Source organism: Buteo buteo, chromosome 5 (genome assembly GCF_964188355.1).
Source record: "Buteo buteo chromosome 5, bButBut1.hap1.1, whole genome shotgun sequence".
Classification (NCBI taxonomy): Eukaryota; Metazoa; Chordata; class Aves; order Accipitriformes; family Accipitridae; genus Buteo; species Buteo buteo.
In genome coordinates, this window is record NC_134175.1 from 10,082,430 (window position 1) to 10,106,789 (window position 24,360).

Consider the following 24,360-nt stretch of genomic DNA (forward strand, 5'->3'; position numbering starts at 1 on the left):
CATCTTCTGGGTCTTTGCAGACAAGTTTAACAACCTGAATTTGAACATTCAGATGAAGCAATTCAGAAGCCATTAAGCCAGATTAGGTCACCATACTCTTTCTTCTCCTGCACTCACATTGAGGCCATACAACAACGCATAGTCATTATCCTTGATGGCTATATTCACATTGGCCTACCTTTACAACCTTACTTCCTAGAGTGTTAAGTAGAAGTTATTTTTCTGTAAATTACCTGGCCCGCCTATCTTGACTCAGATATATGATGCTATAAGTATGCTCAAGGATCAAAAGCAGATAAGAGAGATGGTGATATAATGGTAACTGCCAGAGCAAAGAGGACTCAAGGATTTCTCACAGACCCACCCAGATACCACCTGCCTGAGGGTGCCTGGCACACTGAACTCTAAGAGGATCTGCAGAATGCATACAGTTCTATGAACATACCTAGGAATATATTAAACCCCTCCTGCTGGCCACAAAGCCCTTGCTCCCAGGAGAACATTTTGAATATCTTGCCTATCTACCCAGAAGGTCAGAACAGAGCTGTTCAATTTTCTGCAGTTAAAATAAGCAGGTCAGACATGAATCCCCACAGGAAGGACTCTCCTCCCTTTATTTTGGTATGAACTGCAGAGCTTCTGCTCAGTCTTTTATTGGTAGCAGGAAGAAGCTGTGAATGCGAATTTAAGTTCACTAAGAATAACAGAACCACCAAACTAATTGGTTGCAAAGTGCGTCTGGGAGTAATGAGGAAAATGAAACAAGATCAGTGCCACTTGCTGCACGATGGCTGAAATTTTTATCAGCAGACTGGAAAGGTGTCTGCCTCCTCTTGCTCATAGGGCAAGGCTCTTGAGGGCCTTGATGTACAGAGAAGTGGTTGCTGAAATAGCACAAGATGGCTCTCCCCTTCATCTTTACCTTGAGTAAATGCTCTACAGAGAGGAGGGCTTTGGAACCACAGGTCAGCAAGGCATGAGATTCATAATGGGACCAAGAACAACAAAGCCACAGGTGCCAAGGGCCTGACCAGAATGAATCACATTCTTTGGTCACTACATAGTAAACCGAAGGGGTAAGGAGAATTCAAAAAAATCTGTATCTCATCCTCTCCAAGCACACCCAGACCAGGTCGGGACAGGGCCTGAAGCTAGTGGTACCCTCAGACAGACAGTGCCAGGGAACATTACACTACCAACCTAAATGTTGCAATCTTCACTTCTGGAGTAGAGGGCACTAAGTGGTCTTTCAGGACACAGATCCCAGTCATTGTCCACAGTTTTAGGTCTGGTTTGGCACCCTAACTTTATTTATCTTCTTCAGAGTGTTCTCCTCTCCAAATAATGCATGACTCAGCAGCCAAGCCTCAAAAGAGAAGAACAGGGAAGAGACAAAGTCTCTTTGCTTCAATCCACTTAATGGGCTGGGGAACAATACCCTTATCTACCTACTTTAGGAAGCACAGTGTTGCAAACACATGTCATTAAGAAACTGAGGTTAATCCAGGACTGACCAGTTTCCAGGGATATCCAGAGTCTGCGACTCTCAGAATGGCTGAGGTTGGAAGGGACCTCTGGAGGTCATCTGGTCCAACCCCTCAGCTCAAGCAGGGCCACCTAGAGCCAGCTGCCCAGGACCATGTCCAGACAGCTTTTCAGTATCTCCAAGGATGGAGACTCCACAACCTCTCTGGACAACCTATTCCAGCGCTCAGTCACCCTCACAGTAGAAAAAGTTTTTCCTTCTGTTCAGAGGAAAGCTCATGCGTTTCCAGTTGTGTCCACTGGCTCTTGTTCTCTCATGGGACACCACTGAAAAGAGCCTGACTCAGTCTTCTCTATCACCTCCTTTCTGGTATTTGTACATGTTGACGAGATCCACCCCCAAGCCTTCTCTTTTCCAGGCTGAACAGTTCCAGCTCTCTCAGCTTCTCCTCATATGCTGAGATGCTCCAGTCCCTTAGTCATCCTTGTGGCCCTTCGCTGGACTCACTTCAGTAGCTCCATCTCTCTCTTGTACTGGGGAGCCCAGAAGTGGACACAGTGCTCCAGCTGTGGCCTAACCAGTGCTGAGCAGAGGGGAAGAATCGCCTCCATTGACCTGCTGATAACACTCCTTCTAATGCAGCCCAGTACACCGTTGGCCTTCTTTGCCGCAAGGGCACATTGCTGGCTCATGCTCAACTTGGGGGCCACCGTGAACCCCAGGGCCCTTTCTGCAAAGCTGCTCTCCAGACAGTTGGCTCCCAGCATGTCCTGCTGCCCAGGGTTATTCCTTCCCAGGGGGCAGGACTTTGCATTTCTCCTTGTTGAACTTCATGAGGTTCCTGTCAGACCATTCCCTCAGCCTGTTGAGGTCCCTCTGGATGGCAGCACAACCCTCTGGTGTATCAGCCATTCCTCCAGCTTGGTGTCATCTGCAAACTTGCTGAGGATAAACTCTGCCCCATCATCCAGGTCATGAACGAAGATGCTGAACAGAACTGGAGCCAGTGTTGAGCCCTGGGCTACACAGCTAGTTACTGGCCTCCAGCTACACTTTGTGCCACCGATCACCACCCTCTGGGCCTGGTCGTTCAGCCAGTTTTCAGTCCATTTCTCTGTCTGCTCCTACAGCCCATACTTCATCAGCTCCTCTGTGAGGATCTAACAGGAGACAGTGTCCAAAACGTGATCAAAGTCAAGGTAGACAATATCCAGTGTTCTCCCCTCATCTTCCAAGCCAGTCACTTCATCGTAGAAGGTGATCAGGTTGGTCAAGCATGACTTCACCTTGGTGAATCCATGCTTACTACTCCTGATGACTTTCTTGTCCTCCAGGTGCATGAGAATCTGCTTTCCAGAATTAGTTGTTCCCATCACCTTCGCAGAGTTTGAGATGAGGTGACCAGTCCGTAGTTCCCTGGGTTCTCCTTCTTTCCCTTCTTGAAGACAGGAGTGACATTTGCTTTCCTTGAGTCCTCGGGCACTTCTCCCAGTTGCCATAGTCATGGAAAGATTGTTGAGAGTGGCCTCACAATGACATCAAACAGCTCCCTCAGCACTTATGGGTGAATTCCATCAGGGCCCATGGACTTGTGCACGTGCAGTTTGCTTGAGTATTCCTTAACTTCATCTCTTCTACCAAGGGTGTGTCTTTCTTGCTGAGGACTTTGGGTTTATCTAGTTTGGAGAAAAGGAGGCTGAGCAGCAACCTCATTGCTCTCTACAGCTTCCTGAGGAGGGGAAGTGGAGAGGGAGGTGATGAGCTCTTCTCCCTGGTATCCAGTGATAGGACGCGTGGGAATGGTTCAAAGCTGTGCTAGGAGGGGTTTAGACTGGACATTAGGAAGTATTTCTTTACCAAGAGGGTGGTCAAACACCAGAACAGGCTTCCTAGAGAGATGGTCAATGCCCCAAGCCTGCCAGTGTTTAAGAGGCATTTGGACAATGCCCTTAATAACAAGCTTTTACTTTTGGTCAGCACTGAATTGGTCAGGCAGTTGGACTAGATGATTGTTGTAGGTCCCTTCCAACTGAAATATTCTATTCCATTTTATTTTATTCTAACACATGGACTATCACTCCTGGATGAAAGACAGTATTTCTTACTACACTTTACATTTTGCTTTGTTCTGCTGTATTTCTTATTACATAGCTGTATGTCAGTCAGCATTAATGCTAACAAGTGAATAATAAAACAACTCTGCAGACCAGCCAAAAGCATTTGCCCATAGCAAAACCTATGGTCATTCAAATTTATTGTGGACTAATCTCTACTGAAAACATTGAGTAATCTAGTTCAGACAGTACTTAATCATCAGGTGTTTAGGTAATGTGTCAAAATGTAAGTCAAAGTACCTTAAAGATATTTATCATTTGATATTTTTATTTATTTCATCAGCACAAGTATAATAGTAAAGGTAACTTATGTGGAGTATGGTTAAACCTCCATGAAATGCTTTCCTACCTCCAGGCATAATCTGACCAACATCCTGTACAGTTAACACTGACAACTTCTCTTCTGTATCCACTCTTATCACGCCAAAACTCAGACAATTCATAGACAATACTGCTTTTCCTGGAGGAGGCCCACCCAGTTCTGGAGGTCTGAAAAAAAGAAAGTCAAATCAGATATGAATCAACAGACCAATGGCAGTATGGTCATCAAAAACATTGTGCAAGTCTCTCAGGCTTGTTAAGGTTAAGAGAAATAATGGTTTCTCATTTTAAACAAACAAGAGTTCAAGACTGGTAATATATTTTATCCAGATGAAAAAAGAGCTAGAATAAAATATCACATAGCTTCCTCCCACTCTAAAAAGTTACAGAGAGGATTTAGCTCTATTATGGGCAAAGAATTGTCAAGAATAAGCATTCAAAGGCCAAATTTTCTAAACACCAGGAAAAATTAGGAAGTGTTTGGAGGGCTTGACACTTCTTACTCTGAGCAGAATTGACTGAGGACCAACAACTCTATTTTGTGTAACTGTTCAACTTTCAGGATGGAACAGAGCAAAAGATTCCAGGTGCTGTTGTAAAAAACCAGTTCTTTCAAGTGCATTTTTTTAGAATTGGGAAATGTCAGTTCTCCCGCCAGAGAAAGTACTCTCCAAAACCTCAAACTTTTTTGTTTCAAGTTTTCTTGAAATTGATTTTCCAAAAAAGAACATTTTGATGGAAACCACTGTCAAAAAATTCCAGCATATTCCATCCCTAGATCTATTAATAATCGAAGTATTTCCTTTCTTCAGAGCATCCCTTGCTAGCTCCAGAAATCCAGATACAAATATTTTTTTTTCTTTCTTTAGCGCCCTGTTTACAAGACATTGTATATAAGCAATTACTTGAAGATTCAGCATCTTCCTCCTCCCAAACAAGTAATAGTCTTGATTCCTGGGGCATTTTATAAACATCCTCCAGCAACATCAGTGAGGATGAGACTTTGCTTTCCGAAGCAGTTAAACACCCCAACCTTATGGCTGACTACTTTTAGAAAATACTAAACTTTTTAAAGAAAACAAACAAAAATCACCCATCCTTCAGTGAAGGAGATACTTGCGAGCCTCAGACTTCCTCTGGCTAGGTCTTTGGGCATCTTCATGTGGGTAATGGTCTTTTCTGACCACCATTTTAACACCAGATACATTTCAATAGTCAAGAAATGCTTCAGTTCACTTCTCAGAAAAGAGAATTACCTGCGAATAGCAACAGTTAGTGCCTCTGAAGAACTAGCACAGGGACAGATTACTTCTGGTCTCAAACCTCTGGACTGAAATACATTCAGGAATGCATCACATGAAGATATTGACCCTAAAAAAAACAATCACACAATTGGAAACATTTTGCCAAGGGCAGGAAAGTTTGAGCTGCAGGATTTCAAAATCTATGCTTGCTTTCAGCTCAGCTACACAAATATGGTTGCATCTGTGCACAAAACCAATATACTTTCAAAACTGTCTAGAAGACATTCCAGCCTTTTATTAGATGTTAGATTTGGAGAAAAAACTCCCAGTGGTTAACAACTAATTCACTGAATGAAATTCACAACTGCATACTCTCTTTCTCTGGCAGCACTCTGTAATGCTTAACATCATTGAAAGTCCTTCAGTGATCAGAATATTTTGTCACTAAGGGTAACTGTATCTGTCAGCTTCCTATATAGCTCCCATATGAGTGTTTCTTACAGAGGTCACAGAACCACAGCATTCAGAAATAAACATCAAATGCTTCTGACATATCTTCCCTTCAGTTCAGAACTCTACCTGGCCTTTAGCACTCAGCCCAAAATGCAAAGATACCTCATCACCTACAGCTTTGTATTTTACAGTCATGAAATTGCAGCACATAAAGCAAAACAGCAAACTTCACTGATTATACTACATCCTAGGTATAATTTCATGTCAATTCATGTAAGAGTACAGCACTCATGAAAAGATAAAGTTAAAAAAAATGAATTTACACAGCTAAATATAGCTAAGAAATGCAAACAGCAATGAAAAAGCAGTGGCATCACTAGCATACAAGTAGTATTTTACTATAGAATGAACAGCCTAACTTTCTAAGCATCAGCTCTGAAAAAGTGCTTACAACAAATATAATTGTAGCGAGACCATTTCAAGATTTCATCTTTCGCCATCATGACTTGCTGACCTCTCATCATGCAACTCCACAAAATTTGAAATACTATTGATTTTCTGGTGTATGAGAACAGCAAAATTAAGCAACTAAGGTATATTCTTGCCTGTTAAAAAAAAAAGCCTCCCAACCGCTTCCTCAAATTCCTGTAAGCCACCACCATATGACTGACAGAAAAAGGCAAGAACCTACCCCACACTCTAGTTAATAGTTGTCATGGTTTTGAGTTAAGGCGGTGACTGCTTCCATTTTTATGTCCTTGCACATGACTGAGACAAGCCCTAGGGGCACGTACAAATCGGACACACTGCAACTCAAAGATTTTATGTCTACATGTAATACACGAGCAACTACTTCGAAACTGTCATTATGATTTACCTGAAATTTTAAAAGCCTTTTTCAAATTACATTCCCAACTATTCTTTATGTAAAGAACAGATCCTTCAGAACACTTTCTATGCAAGTTTCGCTCTAGTGTCCTTGGCAAAGAAATACTGCTGCTGTCTCTGTTTTGCTGAAGTTGAACTATAGCCAGTGCTGATGAGCTCCTACAGTGCAGACCCAGAGTTCTGTGATTTACAGTGTGCTTTAGTTCACCTTGGACTAACACTCAGAAAATGCATCCATACTCACATGGATTAGCTCCATCTGCCACTATTAACATTCGTAAAGAACTCAGACTGACATCTCTCTGATCCCTCTGAGCCAAAAGTGACCAGTGCATATCACGTGATTTTACTACTGCTACACGGGCTGAAAATAAACAAATAATTATGGTGCATGTGCAGAACACAATAAAGACCAATTATAAAATTATATAAGTATTTTTGTGTATTTACATAAATTTATGAAACAAATTACAAACACAGAAAACAAATACAAACGCCAAATATTTAACTACTATGACACATGTATACTCAATGTCTCCAGATAGACTTGATCATAGAATTTAGATGTTTACTATAAATTCAAATACTGAGATGAGAAACAGTTTCTTTAAAGGTCTATCAGAAGAAGCCATCAACGTGACTCATCAATGAATCCATCAGTACATATAATACTGAAATGGAATACCCAATTGCTAAAGCTGTGGCTAAGAATGTCAGTTGGATAAAAGAGCAGTGTCCTCAGCTAGAGCAGACATTTTATACAAACAATTTTTAATTTTATTTTTTTAAATCATCCAAAAAGAGATAGTTTAAGTAAAAATACTTTAAGGTTACCTTTGTATGAGCAGACTTTCTGTATCCAGGAAAGTGGATTAACCTTCATTAATGCATAGGGAATACTGATGACATGCATCCTGTTCATAACACTCTACAAGAAAAAATATTAAAAAATAAACTTTCAAGTGGCTCAAAGAATACTCAGCATGTACCAATACTTTAAAAAAAAAATCATCACAGCTACAGCTTAACTCTTACATTTAACTGTTAGTGAAAACTATGTGGAGAGTCAGTAAAAACAAGCTATGCCTGTGCAGTTTTACTGAAAAAGTAACGCTTTATTCTGAAAAATATAAATATTGAAATATAAACAGTTTTGAGAGTTTATGATCTCATTCTGATACCAATACACTACCCCTGAAAGAAGCAACTTGCTGCAGGTTTTTTAATTCATACAAATACTCACTGTTAATACTCCATGCCAAAGGCCAGCATCTCTTTTGAAATCCAAGACATTTGTTAGTGTTTCAGCTGAAAGCAAAGGAAAACCTATCAGACTTAAGAAGCATATTTATGAGAATATTTAAGAATTCAAAATTAAAGCAACTATGAAACTTCCAACACCACTAAGAAACCAAAGCTATGTTGCCATGCCTTCTTGTTTATAACAAACAGGCTGCTTAAGCTGAAAGTATCTTATTTTACTTACAACAATCATCTTTAAATTATGATTATAGACTAGATTATTACAAGGTATTTAAGAACCTGTTTTCATTATAATACCACTTTCATGTGTTCATTACATTTGCCAATGAACTATGCAGATGGCAACTTTAGTTTTGACGCAAACTTTTTCAGCTGAACTGAAAAAGTTCAGCTATATTTGAAAGAACTAAATTTAGTGAGAAATATTACCATGGCTGTACTAAATTTTCTTCAATGTTTCCTCTGAGAAATACCTTATGTGATTTAAAAAAATAGAATCAAAGATGTTAAATCAAAGATTCAACCTGATTTTACAGAGATATCTTGTATTGAGCAGGTGAAACTTGCTTATCGCTGATGTAGGATTGCTGCATGCACAAGAAATTATTCTTCCAGGTATTTATTATTGTTCTTCACTTTACAGAAAGTACACAACTATTTCCCAATAAATAAAATCCTTCAGTAAGTCAGCCACATATCCATTCATTCTCTGGGTGACTGAGAGCTCCAATAGCTCTGAGACAGGCGTGTAGTCCCAGTCAAGAGAAACATAGAATCATAGAATCATTTAGGTTGGAAAAGACCTTCAAGATCATTGAGTCCAACCATCAACCATGCCCACTAAACCATGTCCTGAAGTACACTGTCTACTCGCTTTTTGAATATCTCCAGGGATGGTGACTCAACCGCTTCCCTGGGCAGCCTGTTCCAATGTCTGACAACCCTCTCAGTAAAAAAATTTTTCCTAATATCTAACCTAAATCTCCCTTGCCTCAACTGAGGCCATTTCCTCTTGTCCTATCTCCAGCCACCTCACAGAAGAGACCAACACCTACCTCACTACAACCCCCCCTTCAGGTAGTTGTAGAGAGCGATAAGGTCTCCCCTCAGCCTCCTTTTCTCCAGACTAAACAGCCCCAGCTCCCTCAGCCGCTCCTCATAGGACTTGTGCTCCAGGCCCTCACCAACTTGGTTGCCCTTCTCTGAACACGCTTCAGCAACTCAATATCTTTCTTGTAGTGATGAGCCTGTATATAAGGGAACGCAAATCTTCCATACCCTCACTTCTTTTCAACCTTCAGGAAAAGTGAACTGCATACAGCTGGATTTATTGGAGAAAGCAGCCAGCAGTTTCACAGCACCCTGTGACAGATTGTTAGATCCTCACAGAGGAGCTGATGAAGTATGGGCTGTAGGAGCAGACAGAGAAATGGACTGAAAACTGGCTGAATGACCAGGCCCAGAGGGTGGTGATCGGTGGCACAAAGTGTAGCTGGAGGCCAGTAACTAGCTGTGTAGCCCAGGGCTCAACACTGGCTCCAGTTCTGTTCAGCATCTTCGTTCATGACCTGGATGATGGGGCAGAGTTTATCCTCAGCAAGTTTGCAGATGACACCAAGCTGGAGGAATGGCTGATACACCAGAGGGTTGTGCTGCCATCCAGAGGGACCTCAACAGGCTGAGGGAATGGTCTGACAGGAACCTCATGAAGTTCAACAAGGAGAAATGCAAAGTCCTGCCCCCTGGGAAGGAATAACCCTGGGCAGCAGGACATGCTGGGAGCCAACTGTCTGGAGAGCAGCTTTGCAGAAAGGGCCCTGGGGTTCACGGTGGCCCCCAAGTTGAGCATGAGCCAGCAATGTGCCCTTGCGGCAAAGAAGGCCAACGGTGTACTGGGCTGCATTAGAAGGAGTGTTATCAGCAGGTCAATGGAGGCGATTCTTCCCCTCTGCTCAGCACTGGTTAGGCCACAGCTGGAGCACTGTGTCCACTTCTGGGCTCCCCAGTACAAGAGAGAGATGGAGCTACTGAAGTGAGTCCAGCGAAGGGCCACAAGGATGATGAGGGGACGAGGGCATCTGGAAAAACTTTATGCGAGGGTAGCTGAGCACTGGCACAAGTTGCCCAGAGAGGTTGTGGAGTCTCCATCCTTGGAGATACTGAAAAGCTGTCTGGACATGGCCCTGGGTAACTGGCTCTAGGTGGCCCTGCTTGAGCTGAGGGGTTGGACCAGATGACCTCCAGAGGTCCCTTCCAACCTCAACCATTCTATGATTCTGTGTATCCCAAGATACATTAGCACACACTACCCTATTATGGGATAAAAACTAGTCAAACCATAAGATTCTTCCACCAAATCAATTTCGAAGGGAAAAGTTTTTGGTTAATGGTAGCACAGATGAGCTCTATGCACATGGTCAAAACCAGATGCAGTTCTTGCCTATTCATTGAGAGAATGACTGAAAACAAGTAGATTTCTCACTTTATTCAAATCCATATGGAGATGTTCTTTTGCAGGACATGATTAACTAAGAGGAAGATCTCTTCCTTTCTGAAAATAGGAATTACTGTGGCCAAAATTGCGAAGCCGCAAGAAGCTATAAACAAAACAGAAGGCAAAGCTTTATACTGGGTATGGTCTATAGAGAACACAAACCTCGTGACAGCATCTCTAGCATGTGGCAATAGAAATTTGAAAAATGAACATACAAGAGGACAAGAATTCAACACCCTCTGTGAAGATCTGAAATGTTAATGGCTAGCACGACTACTTCACATTTGTCTGAAAATTAAGATGTGTAGACTCCTTCAATCCATAATTGGTTGCCATCATGCTTTCAGGATTCAGGAACCACTGTACAATCCTTACCTACAAGCTGGGTGCACCCTCCCCTCTCCCAGCACAGTTCTTGTAGTTGGCAGCTGTGATGGGAACATGTCCCAAAATGAAAACGGGAAAGGGTCCTCTTTGATGATAAGGCAAAAGAATACAGATATCTGACTGTGAAGACCTTTTATCCTATCATACTACTTATGTGGACTTTGGAGCACTGCAGGTGTAAACCAACTGCCCAAAGGAGGAAGATAAAAAAATAAGTGCAAGAGAGGACAGTTAGCAACTGTCAGCAATCTGCTCATGCCCTCAAACTTGCTATCTAGAATACAGATCTAGTTCAAGCAATTGGACCAGATGAATTGCACTAGGACTTTTAACTTTGTGATCTAGGCAGGCAGGGTCATCAAAGGTGCAAGAGCAGTAAAGCCAAGCATGTCAGCGTGTTTTTTAATATAGTAACTCTCAGACTTTCCTGATCAAGCATCTCTTTCAGGGGTCAAGTGTCACCTAGGAATCACAAAGTAGAAGAGTTATAAGGACTATGATGCATATTTACATCTCACCTAGTCATTACTGGGTTTCAAGTCAAGACTTCAAAAGGCCTTCCCTCTGGTCAATAACTGCAACTTTTTCTCCTGAGACATAAGAAGCTGCATAACTGACACCAGCCTGTCTGCATGCACACCAGTCTGCACTATTAGAGCAGCTACAACTGGAACTGACAACATCCAAAGCTCTTCAAAGAGATCCAAGCTACTCAAATGGCCTTTAGGATCAGTCTAAGAAAGCTCCCTCAATTTCTGCTGGGAGAACTCTGCAAGTGGGTATCTCAAACTGGCCCCCTTCTGACTTCATAAAGTGTCCAGTGCATTCAAAAGGCGTTAGGGAGGGGAAAACAGATTCATAGCAAAGCTGTTTTCAAGAGGATGAAAAATCAGTATAGCTCTTACCACTGACTAACAAATTTACGAAGGCTGAAAAATCCAAACCCTTGAATAAAATCAATAAGGATCTTCAGTTAAAAAAAATTTAATACATATTGATTATGATTTCACATAATCAATAAGTGGGTTCTTACTTTCCTTCACATATCACACCTACTATGAATGAGGAGGTTTGTCTTTCCCTTTGCAGTTAAAGCTACTACTGCTTATCTAAAGTTCTTTTAAGACAGTAAACATGATTTTGCAACATAAATTGTCTGAATATTCAAAGCTATGAGTATAATTTTCAAGTTGTACCTATCTAACTTACCTTCTGAATAACCACATGCCTGAGTCAATGCATGACAGTGTGCCAGCATGGAAGCATGAGATATAGTAATGCCTACAGTGCTGCCCTCTTTACTTGTTTTGTACTGAAAAAAGAAAGTTGACACAAGCATTAGCTTAACAATAAAATCTAGAAAATTTACAGTAGTGAACTGAAAGAATATTTTATTATAAAAATGAAGTGAGCTTTTAAAAAAAATAATCAAAAAGCTAGTGTAAAAGATACATTTATGTTCAGAGAATACACTAATATCGTAGGAAATCTGACTGTTTTTCTATCCCAATTAAATAAATTGTTCCAGGGATCCAAGAATGCCAATTTACCCCAATCTTCAATCTGATTCAACACAACCACTCAAATGACAGTTCACCTGGCAACCTTGAGGAAAACATTCTTGTTCCACGGTTAAAAATATTGTCTCATCTCTTTTATTGCATCAAGAGATTAAAGGAAGAAAACATGCTGTGACATAAACTACTATAGAGTAACTATAAGTTAGGCATATTATACTGGATCACCTCAATATAAGCAATCTCAGCACTGGCATCCCGTACTTGTGGATGCCAGTCCTTAGTTGGTTTTGCCAGATGCTTCCCATCAATCACAAACCAAATGAGACGAGGCCAGCCTTCAAAGAAAAAGAAAAGTTACTGTCATTACAGTTCCAAAAATCAGCATTTTTTCCCAGTATTCAGAGATAACAACAGGAGGCAAGCAAAAGCTACATCATCATCCCCCTGACAGGAAGAAGCAGCACTGAGCACTGTCTTGACAATGAAGGCAGTTGTTCTTTATATGTAAGCTACAAGCATGCAAGCAAACTCAAAGATTGTTGTTTAATAGCAACAATGGATATATCTGCCATTTATGCTATAAAGAAATTTGAGTAGCTTAAAAACATACCTTTGAATGTAACCACCTCACCAGTCTGAGCTTTAGGAAGGCCTTTTTGACATGCATCAGTGGTTAAAGCTAGTGTTACTCCACAGCTGCCCAAAAGAAATCCAATCTGCTGGCTGCCAGCATCCTACAGAGAAACCATGTTATAGCAAACTTACAAATAATGAAGCTTTTGTACAGTTCACTGTAACTTTTCCACTTTTAGAAAATATTAAGCCAATTTATATCACAGAAAAAAGAAACTTCAAGCCCAGAAGACCTTTTATGGAAGATAAAAGACTGAAGTCTACACTCAAAAGGCTTAGTTTTGCTCAGTGCCAACTAAGTTAGATTTGGCAGTAGATCTGGCAAGCAATGGTAGCAAAGTAGTGTCAAAAGCAATGGTTGCGCATACTGCTCCAACCCAATAGCATTGTTTATAAGTTCTGGTAAAACAGAGAGCTGGTTTGATGCTGTTTCCAAGTCCTGAACAGCAGAGATTATAGCTCTCCAACTCTTCCCTAATGATCTCTATGTGTGTGGGAATATACCGATAATTCCAGTAACTATGGTGTCTCTACGTGCCTGTGCTCTCATTACTCAGCATGAGAGCTGAAAAGACAGCATTTCTGTGTTATATTTTGAGAAATACTTTCACACATCTTTTAAAAAATTAATTCAAAAATTAATTTAAAATAATTTCTACAGTTACTTACCCTAAAATAGTTAACTTACTAGCTTCATACTATTTACCCCCTTCCTTAACTAAATATTAAATTTTCCAAGTATATAACATGCCATGAATAGTTCAGCTGATGCACCATACTGCTTTCAAAAGTGCAGACTCTGAGGGGTCCCATATAAGGACTATCGGATTTAGACACCGTCATACTTTATTTATTTACGAAACCATAAAAACATTGAATGTATTTGCCTACCTTTCTTGTTAGGGGAACTTCTATTGGGACAGGAATAAGTTCTGCCAGAAGACATCCATAAAATGCCACCATAAACATAACTGGATCACTATTAGGAAATACGAGAGCTACCTACAAAAATGCATTAAAATAACAAGAAATGTTTTTTGTTGTTGTTTGCAGGGGTGGGGAGGGCTGCTTTTTAATTTGTGGGAAAAAATCTTCACAACAATGTTCAGGTTCATATTTAATCTAGGAACAGAAATACTAAATGTAGTGATAATATATTACAAGGCACAGTATTACAAGGCTTTCTTTAGCTAAAGCTTTCTATTTTATCCATAAAGACCACTTCAAACAGAAGCCTACCCGGTCTCCAGGCTTCAGCAGTGGTTCACTCTTAGTGGTTAGCTTGTTTAGCAGGGTATACGCTAACTTCAAGCTTCGACTCCACAGCTTGCCTACAGAAAAGAAGACAATACAGAAGTTAAAAAATAAAGACTAAAATTTTAACATTTTATTGGTAAATCTCAGTGCCTTATATGCGCACTAGGCAACTCAGTTGTATTAGAACAGGCACATGAGCAAGTAATTGGGAAAAAGCGAACATTACTGTTGTGAAAGCAATCCCACCTCACAAATCTACTGAGTTCTTCCAACATTTCAGTGCATGTGTGCGCACACACATGCACACGTAGTCTGGCTGATACAACCTAACTGCACTTCCAAAAGGTACTTAGAAGACTCCTTCCTAATGGCTCTCAGAGAAAGGAAACTGCTTGGGATAAAAGGAAAAATCCTAAACTGGACAAAAAATTAACTGAAATTTAAGAAACAAAGGGTAGGAATAAATGCCACAGTATCTAGCTCTGTGAAATGCCAGTTCAGTGCTCAGTAGTGAACTACACAGCTCTCAATAATTCAGAACAAAAAATTATTCCAAGCTATTAAATGCAATAACTACTTGACACTATAAAAATCAATTTTTAATTTGTAGCCTCAAAAAAAAAAGAGCTTTGCTAAAAAAAACTTTTTATAAAAAACTGAGCAACAGCAAATCCTTCCATTGTAAATGGTAAATCAAAGCAAGAACCCCTCAAAGAAGCATGCCATAGCAAGCAGCATACATAGGGAACTCAGCTTTCTAGTGCAGGGTCTTTATCATGGACTGACATCCGCACTCAATCCCTTTAGACCATGCAGCAACCATCAGTTATTTTGTGCTTGTCAGTCCCAAACTTCTTCAAGTCAATAGGTTTTTTCTGTGTAATTTCCAGTTATATGAAAAAAAGATACACAGGACTCAAGTACATCAAATTCAGTGCAGTTGGCAGAGAGTCCAAGTATAATTTAGAGCTTGGCTTCTTTGAAGTTTTATTTTCCTTCTGTTTTTTTTGAACACAAAACTAAATGTGATGTTCTAAACAATTCTCAAAACTCCACTGCAAACTAATGAAACTAATGCAGCTGCTCAGTTACATTTCCTGTAAGCATACTACATCTGTAAGAATGCAAACAAGAAATTTTAACATTCTAACATACTATACAATGAAATGCTGCAGTTAGCTGTCCCAAGGGACACAATTATCTTCAAAAAAAATGCAATTACTACTATAATACTTCTAGTTCATTGATACACGCAAGTTTCACTTCCCACAATAACATCCTTAATATGCTCCTGAAGTACAAGTCTTCTCTATAAGGATATGCACGAACATGCTAAAATTTAATATCTACTCTGCGAAAAAGACAAGTGCATCATTAGTCATCTGTTTCTTCCTCCTACTTTACACCAGGCTATTTTTAGTGTTCTTTTAAGGAAAAAAACCCCCACAATTGTTTGAAATTTACAAATAGCTACTTGTAAAGAATCAATACCATATACATTTTCCCTTCATTAACTTTCTTTAAAATGTTTTTCATATACAACGAATTCATAATTTGCATTTGAACAGCAATCTCAAAGTATCTGTCATGACCACAGTCAGTCCCTCTTAAGTAAAGCAAATTGTTAATTCCACAATGAATGCCTAATTCTTCCTTCCAGTTATCTCCAATACCTACCATAGGTAAGCGTATAAATAGCTTTCCCAGTTGTATCCAATGCTGTCAGACAAGGGGCTTTTGGCTGGGTAGTTCCCCAGCGCTGCAGGGCAGACAGCAGAGAAGGTGGCCAGTTGGTTACCACCCCTAAGGGTTCACCTTTAAGTACATTCATTTGATTTCCTTCAGGCTTTGGTTGATTTGGGTCAGGCTGTTGCACTAAAACCAGAGCACAGTAAAATGGCAAATGTCAATCCTCAGAAAATGTGCAAGTTACACTTCTTAGACTATTCTACAAATTGTTCTCACCTTCCTCTTCCTCACAGCTATCATTACTTCTCTGCTTTATGATGATGCTATGCTAATCATCTGTTGGCTTCACAAAAAATAATTACCATTACTTTAGAGTTCTGATTCCACATTATTCAAAGAAACTGGCCACAGGAACAGAATTTGAATCCCTAGTTAGCTCTTCTTCTCTGCTTTGGAAAAATGATATTTTCTGCTCTTTGTTCTGCACATCTATTTACATTAAAGCCTACACCAAGTCAAGAAGCATTATCAAAGAGAATGGCTTCAGTGACAATTGGACATTTATTTTTGCTGCACCAGATTCTCAACAGGTGATGAAGAATGGCACTATGCTTCTGTAACAACATATATTAAAAAAAAGCCAGATGAAATGCTCCTGGTGTGGATTACCAACAACTAAAACAGTACCGCTCAGAGAATATTTTTATTTCCAGATCATCTCTCTCAACTGTGGAACACTGCAGGTTTGTATGCCATTTGCTCTCCGAGTAGCCTACTGTTAAAATCCTGCTGCAAGCTGCTCAAGAAGGTGAAGTATCTTGATCTTAGTTAGCAAAACAAAGTCATAGTTGGATTTAGCTAACACTCAAGCTATGCAATAACTAAAATTAACAGTTCAAAGTGATGTTCTCCGCTCTCCACAATGACATACATGCACCTCAACAAAAGTTTGCCTGAAAAATCTTCAATGAAAGACTAAAACTGCAATTACTTCATATCTTAAAGTATCAATCAAATAGTACAGGGAATTTAGTAGCAGCTGCTCAAAAATGTCACATTGAGAACAAAATTTTCATTTAATCTTTAAGACTAAGAGAATAGAACAAAAATCATTCTCCAAAATTAGCTGATGCAGGTGGTTTTAAAGGCAGCTATGTATTGTTAAGCAACTTCTACATTTGTTAGGGATGCTTCTCCTTCCGCCTGGACACCTGCATACGGAGAAGAAAATAGTGCTTTTCAGCTGAGCAGTATCTGCAGAGCATGTTCAAGCAATATCCTTTCACGTACTGCACAGACAAGACATATTGCATGGTGCACTCAATGCGTTTAATTCCTCTGAACCTCTAAAGTTTCTGGATTTCAAGAAGAGGATATTAACATGATGCAAACAATATTATCATAATAAATTCCAGTTACTAGCAAGTAACTTTCTTAATCTAACCACATTTGGGCACTGACCAGCTACAAAGCAGAATGTGCTTGTAGACAAGTGGCTGAATGTGAGTGGCCAGAGAGGCTGTGGAATCGTCATGTCTGGAGATGCTCAGAACTGGACTGGGGACAGCCCTGAGCAGCCTGATCTAGTCAGACCTGCTTTGAACAGGAGGTTGGTCAGAGGCTTCCAGAGGTCCTCTGCACCATCAGTTACACTTAGGCTATGCCCTGACTTACTCCAAAGAGTACCTTCTATAAGTTTGATGATTACCAGAGAGCAGAGTTTAGAATCTCTGAGGCAAAAAGTGACAGTGGGACCATCACCAATCATGACAATTTTTGGATGCACCAATTAATTTCTTGACAAAGATGTGAACAGAATTTCTCTAAGTATCTGTAAATCACTGTCTTTAGTATTCACTAGCTCATCCCACTGGTCCAAATTGGGCTGAATCAGAAGTTTCCAAAGGGAGGGAGGAGGGGAGAACAAGTACACTGAGTTGAAGCGTTGAGTTGAAGATTACGTTTCACTTGTGTTAGCGTATGACCTTTCTCTTTCCAATGAAACAACTCTACCATAATTTGTTTCCTATTGGGAAGAGAAAAAGAAAACACTTGCTAAGACGTATTAGTTCTTTCATGAACCGCTTACACAAAGAGTTAAAAATGTATTTGAAAGAAAATTAACCTTCTAGCAGTTCTTCAAAATCATCAACAAAAAACTCTTTCAAGGGCGGGCGCTTTGGTCTTTTCAAGGTATTTAGAAGTTGCTGGATTTTAGAGGACACTCTGCTATTCACTGGGACACCTGCCAAACAGAAAAGATTTATTACTTACCCTATATTAATAAACATATGTTAAAACACATGCTGCCACATTGCTGACAACATCACGCTAAGCTCAGCGCAGCTTTCAGATGGAAGAGTCATTCAAGATGAACAGCTTGTTTGGGAAAAAATAACTTTAATCAATAAGAGTTTATGGATTTATTTGTTTTAAAACAATGCTGCACCCCAGCTACGTGGCTGATGCATATAATTTTTCACACTTTTATTTAGCTTTTCAAACTGCTGACTCCTTCATGAGATTCCAATACAAACCTGAAGAATTTTCTTTTCTTCAAGATTCTAGGTATTTACTACATCTTAACATTCACTCAGTTCTGAAAGTGTGAGAATGCTTGGAAAAAATAAGTGAATCTTTCAATATTTTACAGGGCTAGCAATAAATAATCACAACACAAAACCATGTCAAATGCTGATTTTCATTTGTGTATGTGATATATTTATTTTAAATTAAATATAAATGTGTATGTTTATTTACATTCATTGAAATTCAAGGCTCTGAGGCAATATAAAATTAGAATGTGAGACTAAAAGGCTTACATTGCCTTTTACTATAGAAGTATAGAGAAATGGGGACATGGCCCTACCAGTGCAACACGGGAAATTCAGTACATTTTCCCATCCTGTGGCAGACTGACAAATACACCATACTACAGCAAAGCTTTGGAGGGGGCAGGCACATACCACATGATGGGTGTCAAGCTCTGTTTTGGATTTGCTTATTCAGAAAAAGGGGCACAGATTGAAAGGTAGGAGGTTTGTAATACAATCACCATCTGCAGTTTCCAAAATGCTGCTGTGGTAGCCTCTGGGAACTCCTCGTACTGATGCCACCTGTGGACGCTCATGATGTAAATGTTCCACCAGGCCAGTGGTTACATCTGGGGGTGCAAAGTGGTTATCTGTAGAAATGGAAGACAGACATGGGAGCTCATCAGTCATCTTAAGAAACAATATATCCAAAGTTGCTTCTTACAGCATTCTTGCTGTTTTCTCATGTGTTTTTAACAAAACTCTGATTTCTCTAATCAAACTGTAACCAAAATCTTCTAGGTACAGGGGGAATCCTGAAAGGAACCACTGTGTCTCTCCAGGGTGGAGAGGAGCTATTCCAACTTTCAAAAGGATTGAAACAAATTCTGACAAATAAGGTGAGCAGTGGGTCACTCCATCACTTCAAGCTGAAAGCAAGGAGATTCATTATGAGTAAACAGCACAAGTCTACAAAGAAAGCCTGTCTCACATCTCTCAGAAGAAATACTGGCATCCAAAGTCTCACCACAAAACTGGAATGACTAGCATAAGTCCCATAGGAAGAGAAAGGGACAAAAGTATAAGGTTTAAAAGAAGGGAACTTTTTCTCCATGATAACATGAAGCACTTATCTACATTCTGCAAGCTATAAGAGGAAGACTTTTGCTGAGAAACACAGATTAAAATTTAAGGTGGCAAAGATAGCGCACTTAGGTCTGAACACATCTTGAGGATGGACACAGAGAGATGAGAGACTCCCTCAGAGGAAATTAAGTGCTGATTTAAAAAAACATCACCTGCACTTTGTAAGACCAGTCATGGTTTTCCTTTAGCAGCTTTTCTTATCACCTGTTTTTAAGTGTCTCACAAAGATACTGTAGGTAAAAGCTTCCTGTTTATGTTGTGGTACAGACACATAGTCTTCACTGGAGCATCAATCAATAAGAACAGCTGGAACACCTGTAAACACTCAATAAAGCCTGTGGCATATATGTCAACATTATAGACACACAGCACTCACACCAAATATATTTAGCACAGGGTTTTCTGAGGCATGAGGTGGTCATTTGTGGCCAGACACGACATGCTGTTTCATTTTAATGGTGTGCGCTACAAGCAATAAATATTTAAATTTTTTATAATGTATATTTACATAGAGAAAGCAGGGCATTTTCAAATCCTCACATACTCACAGGGACTTGAGAAGCACCTTGTAACAACCTTGAGGCAAAAGCCTGCATTGCTTGGAACTGCATGACATTTCTGTGCTGCAGAACAATGCTTAGGGAATATTGTCATTCCACAATTGTGACCTAGATTATGGAATGGTTTTGAATGGAGCCACAGGTTAGAAAATGGCAGCATCTGGCAGAAGTGTTCAAATAAGGAAAAGCAAGAACTGGAGGCCTGAAATACTCAAAATCCTAATGAGTAACAATAGGAGTGCAACAGAAAAGAGCTTAAGAATATGCTGCTGCACTGTGCTGGAGGAACTGCTTGGGGTCACGCAGCTCTGCAGTGATACCCCTTGAAGGACCACAGCATGTCACAAATCCTGTAGAAAGAACTCAAAGCATAGAGAGATCTAGGCAGTGCTGTGAAATACATATACTACTCCACCCATTCTGAGGAAGCAATTAGCACTAAGATAACAAGTGCTCATAGCTCTGTTCACAGATTTCCAGAGCTGGCATACAAGCCACCAGTATAGTTCTAAGCAGTTTTAGAGGGATCACCAGAAGAAAAAATTATATCCAATCCTGTATTTTCCAATAGTTATCACTGCAATGCCAATATTTGTATTGCAGAGACCCGTCTTGCTCAGTACTAAGCAAGGACCGTGAATTCCTTTCATGTGGGTAAGGTATAAGAAGAACAAAGTACCACTTAATGTCTCTGACAAATGCCTGAGTTAGAACCAGTAACAAGAAAGGGTGACAACTATGTGTAAAACTAATCCCTGTACCTACTTTACAGGGTGTATAGAAAGCCCATGTATTTAGAGTAAATTGAAACACTTTCACTGTGTTCCATATACTTTTTGAGTTGCTTTTTGGTTTTTTTCCGTTTGCTTTACCGAAGTCCCAAAACATGGACTTAATGCAGCATACAAATTAATCACAGGAAAGGACACAGAGTCAAATGTACCTGGTTCCCGTACTGCCCACAAGTCCACACTTCTCAACTTACAGACCCTGCAGTGATTATCACTGTCTAAGGCCTCCACTCCTTGAATACAACAGCCAGAACTACAATTAAGGATGTATCTGCAGTGTGGCTTCATCAGTGGAAGGCCCCAAAATGGCATTCCTATAGATGAAGTTGTCACCACTAAACATTAAGGTGACTCAAAATATACATTTGAAGTGATATACACATAGGTACAAATACAACAATCAAGAGAGAGGACAAGAGAGACTGACACGCACTATGAGACTTGGTGCATGTTTGGGTTAGAAGCCACGCATAAAGTACAGAAGTTGAAATATGCTGAACGGATGCAGGTTTTACCATGCATATTCCCGTTGGGAAAAAGCAATCTCACACCCTCATGCATGAGGTGGATATTTGAAATACAAAAGCTCTGCAATTAGATGCTCAGAAAATAACATATGGAAGAAGCTATTTAGGAACATTTACGGAAGAGCTGTGTACTTGGGAACTGCTCAAAGAAATCACACAAAAAATGAGAATTCTCAGAAGAGAAACAAGAAAACCATTAACAGTCATTCCCAACTGAAAACAAGCACAAAAAAATAGCTATATATGGAGGTGCTAATCTATAGCATTCGCATATCTTATGAGCATCTCACAGCCAAATTTCACGCAAATCAATGTCCCTCGCCATAGAAGGGAAATGGCAGGGGTCCTGATGAACTTCTCTGCTGTCCACAGCTATTTCATCTTACATGCAGTAGAGAACTGACTCTCCCTCCCATTTCTGCCTTCAGAAGGCAACATTCTTTCTATGCATGTAGAAGGAGTAAGTTCAGTTTTCAGGTTTTATGCTCAGATAAAAATCACATTAGCTTCATTAATATATGCCCATGAGAATCCATGAAATTAGTCTGTATCATCTAGAGATACTGTGGCAAAGCAGATGAAGAGAAGTGAAGAGTAGTCAAAAAAAAGTCTGAACAGACTTGTAACTTCAGGAAAAAAGTTAATTGGATTTAGACTGAAGTGTTTTTCCATTATTGAGAGAGCAGTGGCCCAAGAAAGAACGTATGGGATACAATCCAGAAAATTAAAAGCTAGGCATCAGAGAGAAAGTAGTCTCTAAGGAGGTATCTCAGGGTGAAGATTCAAACACTTTACCTAGCAGGAAGTTGGGTTAGACCTAGAGATGGCTGTATATGATTGTTTTGTCTCTAGGAAGCCACTCAACCAAAATGGACATTTAAAATAAGTATATTAAATTGTATTGGAACAACTCGGGGGGCGGGGGGGGGGGGGGGGGGGCGTGAGAGTGCACCAACCCAGTCAGAACACAAAATAGGATCCACAAGCCACTACTTCATTCTTGCATTTCCTCTTCAATAAACTCTTTGAAACTGTTTCTAACACACTTCACTCTTACAACTCCTGTAAAACTGCTTACAGAGCCACAGCAGTTCAAACCACCTATCTTACTACTCTTATAACCCTGCTTCCCCTTAAGAAAAGGAATTGTCTTTCAATAAATAGTGGGTCAAATATCATGATAATAAATTTTTCCAGTTACTCGAACAAGAGCTAAGTTGGGAAATACTCCACAGCTGAGATGGTGACCTTGAAAAAAATCCAGACACACTGCTATCCTTATTCGTTTTAAAGAAAGTATTACATTAAAAGGAAGAAGAGCCCCTAAAACAACATGTAGATGTTGTCCTTGCTTTTACAGGTGGAAGACAAACAGCTTAAAAATAATGCATATACTTATCTGACTTTATTAAATACTGTAACCTTGCACTTTCAACACTGCAGTCTATTGCTTGGGAATTTAGTAGGATTTCACCATCAAAATGCGAGCTGGGGAAGATGAGCTGCAAGGGAACAAGCTGCTAAATTTAAATTCTCTAACATATCAAAACTGTGACTAGTTATTCAGTACATAGTCAAAATACAGAATATTTTGGTAAGGCATAGTATTTAAAATGTGTAAGATGCCTTTTATATTGCTGATGTCAGCACATCAACTGAGAAAATAAATAAACTCTTCTTTTATGCTCGAGGACAAATCAAAGGCGTCCTTTTTGAAAGTATACTAGTATTTATTGATAATCAAAGAGAATTTTGCAATGTGAGAACTGAGTAAGTTTTCATATTCCTGTCACTAAGGAAAACTATAGACAAACATGAAAAAATGTCACAATTTATTTGTTATTGGACATGCATGAATGTTACCAAACCAGAAATGAAAACTGATGGAATATGGCAAACATTTCAGAAATGAGGAAGATTATTCTTATGCAAAAGGACATTTCACTTTTTGTCAAAGGCACTGGATATTTTAACTTTCTAAATATTTTTAGTAGATCAGCTCTTAACGATCCCTGAACTTCCTTTCTGATAGATATTATAATTGCGTATTTATTTCCCATTAATGAAATTTCAAACTACTCCACTGCATGCAGTCCGACATTTAGCTGCTTAAATGGTGGACTTTGAACTGTTAATGAGGCCTTGATTTTGCATACAATTTTGATGATTAAATACCCCTGATGGATAGGTCTTAAGAAGCTAGTTGTGACATTTGGTATGTATTTATATGGCCTGAAATATTAGACATAACAGGATGCTGTGTTACATTTTGCATATCTTGCAAGTTTTTACAGCTATATTAAGAATTTCAATAACACTTACAATTATGGCTAACCTTCCAAGTTTATCTGTTAATTTTAAGGAGTTAAAACATGATTCTTATAAATCCATAATGTGAAATCCAGAATGCCCTCAAAGCAAGGTGCCGACATATTCCATCTTTCTTACATCCACTAAGTAAAATTTTAAAAAAAGAAAGAAAAAAATACTTGCAAATTTCTTATTATAAATAAGCTTGGAAATGGGAAGATGAAAATTCAGATTTCTTTAAAGGCAATAAGATGGGTATGTGTTGTACAAACGGGAAAGATTTCACTAGCAATGAAGCCACAAAAGTTAACCAAAGAGGCAAATCTTTCTAACTATATTTATTGAAGAAGTACTGATGAAGTGCAGAAAAATGAGCAAAGCCAAATGCTGCCCATAACTTTGTAAGACACAAAACAAGACCCACCATTTCAGCATGCAGGAGCTTTCTAAGGCAACAGCACTAACCGGGCTTGGGAAAAAACATTTTGCCTTGTAAAAGCTTAGATATCAGAACTCTCCGTGCTTAGCTTCCACAATAAAGAGATTGCCATACAAAACAGGAGGGAGCAAAAGCCAGTAGGAAAGACAGATAACCCTTCCCAGACTCCCTAACATCTGAAGAGTCTTCCAGAACACAAAGGAAGCTCCACTCATCCATCTCAGCTCCACTTGCAGAAAACTGCCTGCACTGTGAAATCATGGCAAAATGAGTCAATCCCTGTTTGTGTCAGCACCTAAGCCAC

The 24,360-nt window shown here is 39.6% G+C and overlaps 1 protein-coding gene across 6 annotated transcripts in view; it reads right to left on the reverse strand.

The window, feature by feature from the left end:
- Nucleotides 1-24,360, reverse strand: part of DIP2A (disco interacting protein 2 homolog A) — a 130,698-nt gene that overhangs the window by 32,896 nt on the left and 73,442 nt on the right. For all 6 annotated transcript variants that reach the window (XR_012650391.1, XR_012650392.1, XM_075027751.1 and 3 more), the window contains exons 6-18: nucleotides 18,805-18,933; nucleotides 17,875-17,994; nucleotides 15,738-15,935; nucleotides 14,043-14,134; nucleotides 13,695-13,805; nucleotides 12,781-12,904; nucleotides 12,396-12,505; nucleotides 11,860-11,962; nucleotides 7,750-7,814; nucleotides 7,341-7,434; nucleotides 6,751-6,870; nucleotides 5,178-5,292; nucleotides 3,950-4,089 (exon numbers count right to left, since the gene is read on the reverse strand). Coding sequence is in view for 4 of the 6 variants with exons in the window: in XM_075027751.1 (XP_074883852.1) it covers nucleotides 3,950-4,089; nucleotides 5,178-5,292; nucleotides 6,751-6,870; nucleotides 7,341-7,434; nucleotides 7,750-7,814; nucleotides 11,860-11,962; nucleotides 12,396-12,505; nucleotides 12,781-12,904; nucleotides 13,695-13,805; nucleotides 14,043-14,134; nucleotides 15,738-15,935; nucleotides 17,875-17,994; nucleotides 18,805-18,933 (1,521 nt within the window). In the remaining 2 variants the exon portion in view is untranslated. The remainder of the gene's footprint in view (nucleotides 1-3,949; nucleotides 4,090-5,177; nucleotides 5,293-6,750; nucleotides 6,871-7,340; nucleotides 7,435-7,749; nucleotides 7,815-11,859; nucleotides 11,963-12,395; nucleotides 12,506-12,780; nucleotides 12,905-13,694; nucleotides 13,806-14,042; nucleotides 14,135-15,737; nucleotides 15,936-17,874; nucleotides 17,995-18,804; nucleotides 18,934-24,360) is intronic.